The sequence below is a fragment of the Elephas maximus genome, chromosome 12 (genome assembly GCF_024166365.1).
Source record: "Elephas maximus indicus isolate mEleMax1 chromosome 12, mEleMax1 primary haplotype, whole genome shotgun sequence".
Taxonomy (NCBI): Eukaryota; Metazoa; Chordata; class Mammalia; order Proboscidea; family Elephantidae; genus Elephas; species Elephas maximus.
Window position 1 is genome coordinate 59140232 of NC_064830.1, and position 12164 is coordinate 59152395.

At 56.7% G+C, this 12164-nt stretch overlaps 2 protein-coding genes across 7 annotated transcripts in view; one reads left to right on the forward strand and one right to left on the reverse strand.

Moving 5' to 3' along the window:
- Positions 1 to 601: 601 nt before the first annotated feature.
- NTHL1 (nth like DNA glycosylase 1) lies at positions 602 to 7391 on the reverse strand. Its single transcript, XM_049905141.1, has 6 exons — positions 7153 to 7391; positions 5538 to 5782; positions 4694 to 4864; positions 3773 to 3932; positions 918 to 1023; positions 602 to 837 (listed from the first exon to the last, which is right to left on the reverse strand). The coding sequence occupies exons 1-6, from the start codon at positions 7289 to 7291 to the stop codon at positions 714 to 716; spliced, it is 945 nt and encodes a 314-aa protein (XP_049761098.1). The 5' UTR covers positions 7292 to 7391; the 3' UTR covers positions 602 to 713.
- An 8-nt stretch (positions 7392 to 7399) lies between these two features.
- Positions 7400 to 12164, forward strand: part of TSC2 (TSC complex subunit 2) — a 32722-nt gene continuing 27957 nt past the window's right edge. For 3 of the 6 annotated variants that reach the window (XM_049905136.1, XM_049905133.1, XM_049905132.1), the window contains exons 1-4: positions 7402 to 7492; positions 8043 to 8216; positions 9575 to 9661; positions 11483 to 11593. In XM_049905136.1, coding sequence (XP_049761093.1) covers positions 8079 to 8216; positions 9575 to 9661; positions 11483 to 11593 — 336 coding nt within the window. In that variant the 5' untranslated portion in view covers positions 7402 to 7492; positions 8043 to 8078. Of the gene's footprint in view, positions 7493 to 8042; positions 8217 to 9574; positions 9662 to 11482; positions 11594 to 12164 lie in introns of all 6 variants that reach the window. The other 3 variants (XM_049905137.1, XM_049905135.1, XM_049905134.1) reach the window with 3 other exon arrangements.

Below are 12164 nucleotides of genomic sequence, written 5' to 3' on the forward strand. Positions count from 1 at the left end.
GTCAGTGTCCCAGCCAGCCTGTGAGGCAGCGCCAGGGAAGGCTTCCCAGCAGCTGGCTGCAGCTGCTTTTACAACTTCCTCCCTCCTCCCCCAGTGCACAGCTGAGGTTGTCACATCCCGATCCAGTCTCCTGGGCAACCCATTCCAGACACACAGGAGCACAGCACACGTGTATTTGTGACACACACTTCTGTGCATGTGTGGCTCACACATGGTACACCAACACATGTAAGTGCATACACAGCTCATACATGCATACAGGTACACGCACAGGCATGCATACACAGCTCACACCCGTGTACACAGCTTGCTCACACGCACCCAAATCCATACACAGACATGCATGCACAATTCACATACACACATATGCATACACAGCTCACGTATACAGATGCCTGCAGATACATGTACATAGATGCACACACAGCTCATATATACATACACAGATGCACACAGCTTAGACACGCGTACACAGACTCATGCAAACACAGATGCATGCACAGTTCACACATGCACAGACACACTCTCAGACACATGTACAGACACGTACTGCCAGCTGCCCCACCCCTCGCCCCCCAGGGTAGAAACCAGCCAGACCCTAGCAAATACTCCAAGACTTTATTAAACAGACTCCTGCTCTCAAGCAAAGGCATATAACACACACACATGGCCAGAGGTGGCATTCCCGCCCACCTGGCCAAGTCCCCCGCACTTCAGAGGCCCCGGGCAGCAGGGCACAGCACCTGATTGAGGCAGTTCTGGCAGCGTGGGTGGAGGGGCAGGCAGATCTGCTGGCCGAAGCCCACCAGCAGTGTGTTGATCTCGCCCCATAGCTCCCTGTGGGGTCAGAGTTGGGGTCAGCATCAAGTGGGGCAGGCCCTGACCTCTGCCCCCTGCCCTGGCCCACAGTGACACACCTGGGCAGCCACTCCTCCAGGGCGGCGCGGGTCTGCTCCGGGGCCTTTGTCTGCTTCCTGGTCCACCTGAGCCGGTTGGCAATTCTATGTACGTGTGTGTCCACAGCTGTGTGGAGATGGGCAGGGCAGGCAAGCAAGGGCCAGCTCCACCCACCACACCTGTCTTGCCCCATGAGGGGCTGAACCCTCTGCCCCCTCAGCCCCTACTGTCCCCTCTGCGCCCTCGGCCTGTGCCATCCCTTCTGTCCATGCTGTCCTCTGCCCCCTCAGCCTGTGCCGTCCCATCTATGCTGTCCCCTCTGCCCAGGCCACTCCTTCCTTCAGGTCGTGGCGTAAGCACTCCCCACGGACGTTGCCTGTTCTCCGTGGACGCCCCAGCCAGTGTTTCCTTACAGCCCCAGTTCTCTCCTGGCCACTGATCACTGCCAGGGACATGTAGCAGATGGGGACCTGTTTCCTGAGCATCTGGGGCCTGCAGTGCGTACCCAGGTTATCTGCTGTAGAGGGGTGTCTGGGTCCCCACTTGGCCTGGGGAGGGGAGGTGTTCTCCGGATGGCAACAAAGCCGCACTCCCAAGGGGCCACGCAGGGAGCAGGGCTGTATAGGCCTGGCAGCAGCCATGTGGTCTGCCCGGCCTCCTCCCCTGAGGAACTGCTGACCTACCGCTGCCAGGCAGGGTCAGAGCCAGAACCACCCTACCCTGTGTTTGGGTCCAGCCATTATCCCAAGGAACCTGGAGGTCTCGACTCTTACCGACCTGTGCCCACGAGGCTGGTGCCAACTGGGGGGGGGGGGGGCGTGTTCCTGCTCTGGACTCCCCTCAACCAGCAGGAACAGCTAACTAGGGTCATGTACTCGCTGGGTGCCAGACCCCATGCTGGAGCCTTACTGCCTCATGAGGTGTCCATGCAGTGTTTATAGACGTGGATGCTGAGGCCCAGCATCACTGCTGGGAAGTGGGGGGTCTGACTCCTGCACCTGGCCTCAGCTCCCTGGAACAAGTCCTGGCCCGGGACAGCCTTGCCTGCTGCACTCTACCCCATCTCCTGAGGCCCCACCAGGGCCAGGCACTGGCCATGGGAACCAGGCCCAGGTGACAGCGGCTCAGCCCACTGGTCCACGATGAGGTCACTGCCCACCAGCCAGCACCTGCCACTGAAGCTGTCAGGGACAGTGTAGGCAGTGTGGCCACCTCGGCTGTTGCCCCTCCTCCTGTTGCTGGCCATGCCAGTCCAGCTTGGGTGCCCACTCACTAAGGTCCTTCTCCATGGCCTTGGCTACCCCAGCTAGCTGAAATCCTGGCCCCCGCCACCCCTGCCTCCTTGTTTAAAACGCTAAGGAAAAAGTGAGCCTCTCACACCAGCTCCCTTCCCCTGCTGCAAATAGCCCAGAAAAGGTGCTGCCCTCCCCACACAGAGGGGGCCCCCGGGGTGTGGACGAGCATGCAGGCTAAGGGTCGAGCATGCAGGCTAAGGGTCGTGTCCCTGGGCCACAGGCAGTTCTCTGCTCTGTGACGTGAAGGTGACAACTCTGCCAGGAGGCCTAGGCAGGGGCCCCCTCACGTCCTGTGAGCTGCATTGCTTGAGCTTGGTGGGCCGGCTGGAGGGGAAGCTCCCCACATCAGTGTAGTCGATGAGGGTAACTTTCACGTGTCGCCCCTTGGCCCAAGTGCAGTGGAGTCCAGTGTCCTGCTCAAGGCCACCCAGTTGGGAAGGGGCAGAGTTAGGATTGGCTCTGGGACGCCAGGGCTTTGGTCTCCTTATGAGGGCTCCTTTCGGGGAACCCCTAGGGTCTCCCTGCGGGAGGCTGGCCCACAGACCCAGCCAGAGAGGGTGGAATTTAAACACTCCTGACTGCCATGCCCTCGCCCACTACCGGCAAGGACCCCTGCCTGTACAGACCTTCTGACCACAAAGCAAACAAGGATAGTGCCCAGATAAGCTCAAGTGCCTGCTGAGAGGCCGGTAGGTGGGTACAGAGGGGTACAGGGAGAACTCTATCCACCTCCCGCTGGGCTCCAGTATACAGGGGTGCTGCCCCCCAACCACCCGTGTCACTGGGCAGCCAACAGACTACAACTAAAGCCCTTGGCTCCTGGCTGCCCGCCCCCTGACAGACAGGGCAAAGGAGGGGCTAAGGCAATGCTGCCTCGGCCTCCAAGGCTTGCTGAGCCACAGAATAATTGGGGGCTCCCACCCCCTTGGCCAGGGTCCCACAGAAGTATGAGGGTGGCTGGCTGGGCCCTGCTCCTGGGTGGGCAAAGGTCTGCCTTCACCAGAGGTCATGGGGCCTCTGCTGCCAGGAAGTTTCCCCCCAGGCCCAGGCAAAGAATTCCAGGGAGGGCCAGTGGGGCTCCTTCAGCATGCCCTGGCCCCCTCCTCTGTCCAGCCTGCACCCCCACGCCACTCAGTCTGCCCTCACCTTTTGCTCCCGGCCCTCCCTCCTGCCTCATGGCTTTGCAAACGCTGTTCCTCTTGCCTGGGATGCACTTCCTTCTCATGCATGGTCAAATCCTCACCCTGCAGCTTGCAGCCGCCCTGTCCTCTCCTCAAGAAGGGCCTCCCAGGTCAGGCCTGCCAGTGCCCACATACCCCCCGCTGCTCTCCCCACCTACAGCACAGATCCTGAGTCTGTCCCTGGGGGCTCCCTCTGAGACCAGCACACAGTAGGTGCTCAGCAGATGTGAACTCTGGCTGTTAGAATGATGTTTGGATGATGGAGGCCTAGCTCAGCACTGGGAGCCCGTTTTTGGCCCTTTGAGCTGAGTCATGGGTCTCAAGAACATGGGGCTCCAAGAGTAGTCAGCAGGCCAGGAGCAGCTCCTACCTCCCTCCCTGGGGGTGTATGCCACTCACCAATGCCTGACACAGTGCCCCAGGCCGTGGCCATAGCCAAGTGTGCCATTTTGGGCCCAACACCTGGCAGGGCCACCAGCTCTGCCACAGAAGAGGGGATGTCTCCGCCATAGCGCTGCTGCAGAATGGCACTAGTCTGCTTGATGAACTTCACCTTGCTCTGCAAGATGAGGACGTCAGTCATGGGGTGGGAAGTGTAGCCCAACATGGTGGACGAAGCTGCCTATCACCTGTCTAGGGCACGTGAAGAGGCACCTGTGGGAACACACCAAGGGCAGCAGGGAGGCTGCCCAGGGTGGGCCTGAATCCCTGCCTCCTACCCACCTGGGCCACCCTGCCCACCATTCTGCCCAGTGGCCAGGCCAGCAGCCCCAGGGGCCTATCTCCACAGCACATGGGCCTACAGGAAGAAGGTTGGACCTGGGGCTCCCCCACTAACTGCCAGGCCCGCTGGGCAGTTCCCATCCTGTACCAAGCCTTACGTCTATTTAAAACCCATCTAATAAGTGGCAGCCCATGCCAGTGCCAAAGGGAAGCAGCTCCACCTGCTAAGCTGCCTTCAGCCGACCCACCCACCCACCATCCCATGCCCTGCTGGGTGTTGGGAGAAGCCATGCTGGGGCTCCTAGAGGGTGCACGGCTTCCGGGGGGGAGGGGGGGTGACACACTCCAGGGAGCCTTGGAGTAAACAAAGGGAAAATGGGGCGGGCAGCCAGTGCAGAAGGGTAAGGGCTGGGCAGGGTGGAGGAGGAAGGAAGGGGGTGCAAACAGGAAAGGCCAAGGAGCTCCCAGCCAGTCCCCGCAATCTGGTCAGCACAGTGGGGGTGGGGGCTGTAGCAGGAGAGATGCCCGACCCCAGCCTCTTGTATCCCTAGCTGCAGCCAGGCTGTGCCCCCTGCTGTTGCCCCAGGCTGGGCTCACCCTCCAGAAGCCTACGGGGTGGATGAGTGTGCCCAGCATGCTGTCGTCTGTCCGCAGGATGCTGTCCACCGTCAGGCCCCACACCCGTAGCCGCTGCATGGCTCCTGCTGTCACTTGGTCCTTGGTCTGGCTGGATAGCATCAGCGAGACCAGCACTTGGTACCTCTGCACCTGCTTGTAGAGAGCCAGGGTCAGGGGGTCGGCAGGCCCTGCCTAGTCCTTCACCCACCTGTACTTGTTACGCTGGGTAGGGTACGGGGCATCTGCCTCCTGCCCACTGGGGCCTGGCTAGGGCCTGTTTTGACGCCTGTAAATATGGGGACGCTAACAGTATCTGCCTCACAGAATCACTGTGTGACTTAAGTGAGTTATCAGGGTGCTTAGAATCGTACCTGACATACCACCAGCACTTCATGGCCACTGGCTGCTATCGTTACCACCACTGCTTTGGGAAAGATCATCACACTCGTTTCACAGACAAGCAAACTGAAGTTTGTCCCTAATATGCCCAAGTCACCCACCAGCAGAGCTGGGATTAGAACCTAGGTTCATGTGAGGACCCCAGGCTCCGGGCCAGTGCAGCTCAGCAAGCATTCAAGAGTGCCCTGATGTGCCGGCCCTGTGCCTGGCCAAAAGGAGAGCAGGAGGTTCTGAACCACAGACACCCCAACCTGCTGGGTGGCTTCAAATGAAGCAGGTGATCCTGCCCAGTGCTCTAGGTGTGCCTGCAGGTAGGGTGCCACCAAGAGCTGCCGCGTCTCAGGCTGGGCCCTGCCAGAGGCCTGACAGGTAGCATGCCTCTGGTTGGGAGAAGGGTCACTGAGCAGGCGGGGCCCCTGCCCACCTTTGGGGGTGCGCTGGGGTCATAACAGTGTTCAGCACCCAGCTGGTCCACAGGCGCGTCCCTCCTGCTCCTCATGGTTCGGATGTTCGCCAGCTGCTGCCGCCAATCCTGAGGCTCCCAGCACTGTGCCTGGAGTGGATCGGCCTCCTTGCCTTCCTCACCATTCCCATCCGCAGCCTCGTAGGCCACACACAGTCTCTGTGCCTTTCGCTGGCGCTTCATGGGACGGTGGCTTTGACTTCCTTCTGAAAAAAGCGCTCCATGGTCTCTTCAGCCAGGGCCACAGATGGGCACGGGGTGTGGTGCTGCCCTACCTGCTGTCTCTCCCTCCCTCATTTATTCACTCACTGCTGCTACCCACTACGCACAGAGAACACCTCATCCTTGGGCTTGCCAGCCTTCCTTATGGTGCTGCCCACCAGACCAAATCCACACAGCATGTGAGGACCCTAGTAACAGCCTCCATCATGGTGGCCCCAATCTGCTAGACTGCATCATACGGGACTTTCTAAGACCCAAACAGGACTATGTTGCTGCCCTGTTGAAAACTCCTTATGGGCTTCCTTATGTACTCTGTATGATGAAGTCCACACGCCATCCTGGTCCAAGCTCTGGCCAACCTTGCTGTCATTACCTGCTGTCCCCTCTGCCCCAGTTCCTCCTACCATGCTTCTGTCCCAGTAGATCTCTTTACTTCCACTACCACTGGGAAATCCCATTGAGGCCAATCATACCCAAGTCCTAGCTCAACAAGTGCACAGTTTCCATTGCCTAGAATCACTCTTGGGATACTTAGTGCCAGTACTAACTTCTATCAAATTGATTCTGACTCATGGTGACCTCATGTGTGTTGGAGTATAGCTGTGCTCCATAAGGTTTTCGGTGGCTGATTTTTTTCCCCTTTAGAAGTAGACCACCAGGTCTTTCTTCCAAAGTGCTTCCGGGTGTACTGGAACCTCCAATCTTTTGGTTAGCAACCTATCCCTAACCTTTAATTCCTTGTATGCTGTGGCACCGCCCCCTTTCCTGTTTTGTTTCTAGCTGGAAGGACTTCGGAAATCCTGGTGGTGTAGTGGTTAAGTGCTAGGCTGCTAACCAAAATGTCGGCAGTGCGAATCTACCAGGTACCCCTTGGAAACCCTACGGGCAGTTCTACTCCGTCCTATAGGGTCCCTATGAGTCGGAATCGACTCGACCGCAACAGGTTTTTTTTTTTTTCTGGGAAGGACTTCTGGGGTGTTGTCAGCAATGGCCTCTGAGAAGGAAGTAGCTACAAGCACAAGGTGGGGCTGCCCCACAGACAGCCTGGCTCAGGTCAGCCTATCTCAGGGCACGTTGGTGAGACAGAGAACTTTCTTGCTCAGGGCAAGGGTCGGGGAAGCGGGGCGCCCAGAACCCAGTACCTGCGCACCCCTTCCTTGTGTCCTCGGAACACGGCGCACGGCGGGCCGCAGGGCCACTCTTGGGCCTGCGAGCTCGCTCGCTGCTGCCGGGCACCGGCCCACGTGGCTCGGAGCTCTTGGCGGCGGCCCGGGACCCCAGCCCGCAGCCCCCAAATCCTGCACGCCCCTTCCTCCGCCTCTTTTCCCGTGCCCTGGCCCGGGTGCCGCGCTACCTGCAGCCGCCTCTCCCTTCCGGAGCGGCGTGGCCTCCTCCTTGTCGCCGCGCGGCCCGGCGCCCTGAACGCAGCGGGGCCTGCGGGTCACCATCCTCAAGTCCACCGCCTTCATGTCGGCCTCCTGCGGACTACACATCCCGGCGGCCCCCGCGGCCTGCCACGTGACCCAGCACGCGCCCAGCCTTTTCTCCAGAGGGGTGTTCGTAACTACGACTCTCAGCAAGGACTGCGGCTGTCCTCGGCGCAGTATTGTTACCGGAAGTGCTGGCCGCGCTTCCGGCGGCGACTCCGGATCGGGGGTGTGAGCGCTTGTCACGGCTTGCGGGCGCGGCGCGGGGTGAGTGGCTCGGGGCGCCCTGACCGCTGACGTCGCCCTGGACGGTGGGGTGGTCTGGCCCCAACGGGGAGCCTGGGAGCCGGCCGCGCCCGGCCTGCTCAGCGCCGAGGCGGCGGGGGCAGCCGGGGGAGGCGGACCCCGCCGTATTCGGCGCCGTGCCCGCCTCAGCCAGACTCCGGAGCTGCAAGTGCTCCTTGGTTTTAACGCATGGCGGGTACGAGGGGGGTCCCCGCTGCAGGTGTCCCCTCGACAGCTCTTCCTTCATCTAGGGGTGAAGAGATGACAAATGTTAGGGCTCTCTGGACCCCACGGTGGCCGCCCCCCACACACACCACTCTGTGACTCTATGCACATAGCCGGGGGTGCGGCTCCGAGCTGCTCGCTAGTCAGGCCTGGCATTTCCACCGCTAATTTCTGGTCGTGGTTGGGTCCCCCCAGTCCCCATGGGAGGGTAGGTCATGCCTACCTGAGACCTGCGGTTCTGGCGACTGGGCTCAGTGGGGCGGGTGGCCGAACAGGTTCTCACATCTCTGCCTGTTTTCCTGCACAGAGGCCCCCCCCCCCCCGCCGCGCTTCCCTGCCCACCATGGCCAAGCCCACAAGCAAAGATTCAGGCTTGAAGGAGAAGTTCAAGATTCTCCTGGGCCTGGGAACACCAAGGCCACATCCCAGGTCTGCAGAGGGCAGACAGACGGAGTTTATCATCACAGCAGAAATCCTGAGAGTGAGTTTATTGCCTGCGCCTTCTCTCTTAGCCTAATAGCGGGTGCACGGAAGGCTGTTTTTGGTCTGTCACCAGGTACTGTATGAGGTGGGTAGCTGGTGACCCTCTGTACAGGGCTGTGGTCCCCAGCACTGTGGATACTTAAACACCCTTCCTTTGGAGACTCAAGGAAGTCAGGATCTTGGTGACTTGGTCCAGCACGCTAGATTAGTATTCAGATGTTGAGGTAAGGATACCAATTTGACTGGACAAGGCCCGAATGGCATTGTTTGCCCAGGTGGTTAAGGAGGTTCTGTTTTTTTTGTGTGTTTGGCATCTCGCTCATGTGCCTGTCACCATGCTTTGCCCATAAATATATGTTGAACTTTTGTATTTCTAAAGTTTTCCATTTCCCAATGCACATCCACTGGTGAGTGAATATACAAAATGGGGTATGTATGTATGTGCAATGGAGTATTACTCAGCCATAAAGAAAGATGAAGTCCTGATGTGTGCTACAACACACATGAACCTTAAAAACATGATGCTGAGTGAAAGAAGCCAGACACAAAATATCATGTATTGTGTGATTCCACTTATACAAGATGCCTGAAATGGATAAATCCATAGGAGTAGGGAGTAGGTTAACAGTTGCCAAGGGCTGGGGGGCGGGGTGTAGGGAGTGACTGCTTGATGGGTAAGGGGTTTCTTTTTGGGGTGATGAAAATATTTTGGAATTAGATGGCGGTGATGGGTGCAGAACCTTGTGAATATAATCAGTGCCATTGAGTCATATGCTTTAAAATGATTAATGTGGCGAGTTTTATGTCATGTGAATTTTATCTCCAAAAAATTTGCACCTTAAACTGAACCTATTCCTTGAGCTCACCTTTTAGCTAAAGGAGGGATTGACTCATAAAATAAAGACTGTCACCTGTGGCGAATGAACATCTTTAAAATATCACCTGTGTGAGACCAAATGGTCAATATTTACTGTAAAGCAAAGGTGGGAAGATAAGGGGGCAGGGAAACTAGAGTACTGGAAATGGTACAGCCAGAACAAAATGAATGAGACTGATGACACGTAAGCAATGTCACTGAATAATTTGTGTACAAATTATTACACGTACGCCTAATTTGCTGTGTAAATTTTCACATTAAACACAATAAAAAGCTAAAAAAAAGAAAAACAAATTGCCCATTTTCACTCCCCCAAGGTTAAGTAGTAAGCTCTTTGGTGACCCCTGATTTCAGAAAGATGTGCTGTGTGTCTCCAGTCTTGGAAAATACAGTGGGGTTTTTAAGGTGGTTTGTGATAAGCAGTTAAGGAGATCTGTTGCCTGAGTGCAGGCGTATTTTCTTCTCTCATCCCTCTGTAGGAACTGAGTGTCGAGTGTGGTCTGAACAATCGCATCCGGGTCATAGGGCAGATCTGTGAAGTAGCAAAAACTAAGAAGTTTGAGGAGGTAGGTTTGTCCCAGTTGGGCTACTTGAGAGAATGCATGAGGGCTGTTTAAAAGCCTGAGCTTGTTCTTCCTGGCATGACTGTTGACACTGTTAACTTTGCTAATGATAGGTACTGTTTTCAAGAAATTCAGCCTTCATCTTAGTGATGGGGAAGCTTCTGGGAATGTCTTGAGCACTACTGGTCATTTGTGGTGGCAGAAAGCCAAGGGATTTAGGATTCTCTAGCAGATCCCAGAAAGGGCTTGTAGCAGCTTACAAAAAAGAACACTTACCTGTTATCCTGTATCACAAATTGGAGCAGGGGAAAATAAGGGAACATCGGGAAAGAGAATGGTTTCAGAGAGAATGATTCAGGGCACACCAGCTTTGTTGCTTTTTTGGGAGTGATTACTGGTTGGTGGTATCGAGCAGTCTCATGCCAGATAGTTCCACGCTATCCTGATGTCCAGCGAATAGAGGTGTGAAGTTGTCATTTTGGGAGTACAGTAGTTGCTGAGGAGTCCCTGGGTGATGCAGACAGTTAATGTGCTCAGCTGCTGATCAAAAGGTTGGTGGTTTCAATCCACCCTGAGGCACCTTGGAAGAAAGGCCTGGTGATCTATTTCTGGAAAATCAGCCATCGAGAACCCAGTGGAGCACAGTTCTACTCTGATACCCACAGGATCACCATGGTGTTGACTCGATGGCAGCTGGTTTTTGAGAACTGCTATCAGAGCACCTTGGGGCTCTGCCTGAGCCCTGCCCAGCATTTCCGTGAGAGACTTGGGAAGAGGCGTGGATGTCTCACCTAGCAGATTCAGGTGGCATAAAGCTAAGGGCAAGAGCAACCACTGCGTTGTAGCAGTTCAAATGAAACAGGCAGTCTGTGCCTCACCAAGGATAAATGTAAAAAATCAGCATTTCCTTACAGAAAGTTACCTGCACAGGCGTATAAAAGGGGAGCTGTGGCCTAGTTCCCGTCCTGTGAAAACACTGCAGGCCTAGGAGGCTGGTGTTGTCCTCAGTTGTCGTGTCTGTTGCAGCTGCAAAAGGCCAGTGTAGGCTTAGGCAGCACTGCTAGGAGTTCTGTGAACAGGACAAGGGAGGTGAGGGTGCCAGTGTATCCTGAGCTGGTCAGACACATCCAGACAGCCACGGCCTCTTTAGTTCTGGTAAGAGGATCAAGCCCACAAAAGGGTGAGTGGTCCAGAAACCCTGGTTGTAGGAAGTGGGGGTGGTTAACGTGGAGAAGGGAAGGTGACACTAGTGTGAGTGTAAATTCTTGTAGGACTAGACTGATCCTGGGTAGCTTTAGGGAGCAGGACCGGGCACCCCCATGGTCTGGGTGTGCGTGAGCCGGAAGGAGGCAGATTCCAGAATCACCCGCGGAGTTGTTCCTTAGCAGGTAGAGGTGGGGCAGGTGTGTGATGCCACTTGGCCTGTGACTGGTGTGTTGAAGCCAAGCCAAGCCACGTAATAGGGTTTCTGGGCCAGGCTGCAGGCCAGGGAACCCCTGAGGCTTTTCTGGTTCTGAGATGCCACCCAGAGCCCTTCTCTACCAGCATCTGAGCAAGCTCTCAGTGGGGACTCCCTGCCTGTCTCTGGGGAACACCAGAAGGCAGCTTCCATGGCATCCTCCTTCCCCAGCCCGTGGTTTGGTGAGGGTTCACGAGACCCACTTGGAGCTGTTCCTCTCGTCAGGCCTCGTGTCATAATGGCTTTAGGAGACCCACTCGATGTGGGCTTTAGAGGGATTGAGTTCTAAGTCAGAAGGCCCCGTCATGCTGTCTTTTGCTGATTGTCTCTTCCCCTAATTCCCATCCTATTTTCGCTGGTGGTAGCATGCCGTGGAAGCACTGTGGAAAGCTGTCGCGGACTTGCTGCAGCCAGACCGGCCACCAGAGGCACGACATGCAGTGCTGGCCCTGCTCAAGGCCATCGTGCAGGGCCAGGTAAGGGAGAGGTCTCCTGGGCCCAGATCAGGATGGGGTAGTGGGTGGTGTCAGGCTGCCTGGTGACTGCTTCTGCTGTACCGCGTGTGGGCTCTGGGCTTTGGGAGGGCCAAGGGATGGGACTGAAATGTTACAAGGGGTTCAACTGAGGGATGGGACTGAGGGGCTAGAGGGGGATCTGGAGCTGGACCACCTCACTGGGCATCTGTGGGGCCCTGGGCAAGTCTTTGCAGCCCTCTAGGCCCTCACCTGGAAGATGGAGATGGGAGTCATATCTTTTGTCTCTGGGATGTTTTGAGGGTTAAAAGAGGCAGTTCACAGAACCCTTAGGATGGTGATTGGCTTGGTGAGCCGTCATGATGACCTGGCTCTCCTCGTCCCCTTTACTCCCTGTGCTCCCACCACACCAGTCCCTGCCATTTCCTGAGTACTGAGAGTTCCCTCCCACTTGCCTGTCTGGGAGCCTCCCTCCCTTCTTGGGCAATTCTCTCTCCTCCTCCCTGTCTCAGCTACTAATCAAGGCCCCATCCCCTCTCACTGCGCCTGCCCTGGGGCTTCGGCTTGGTTAGAC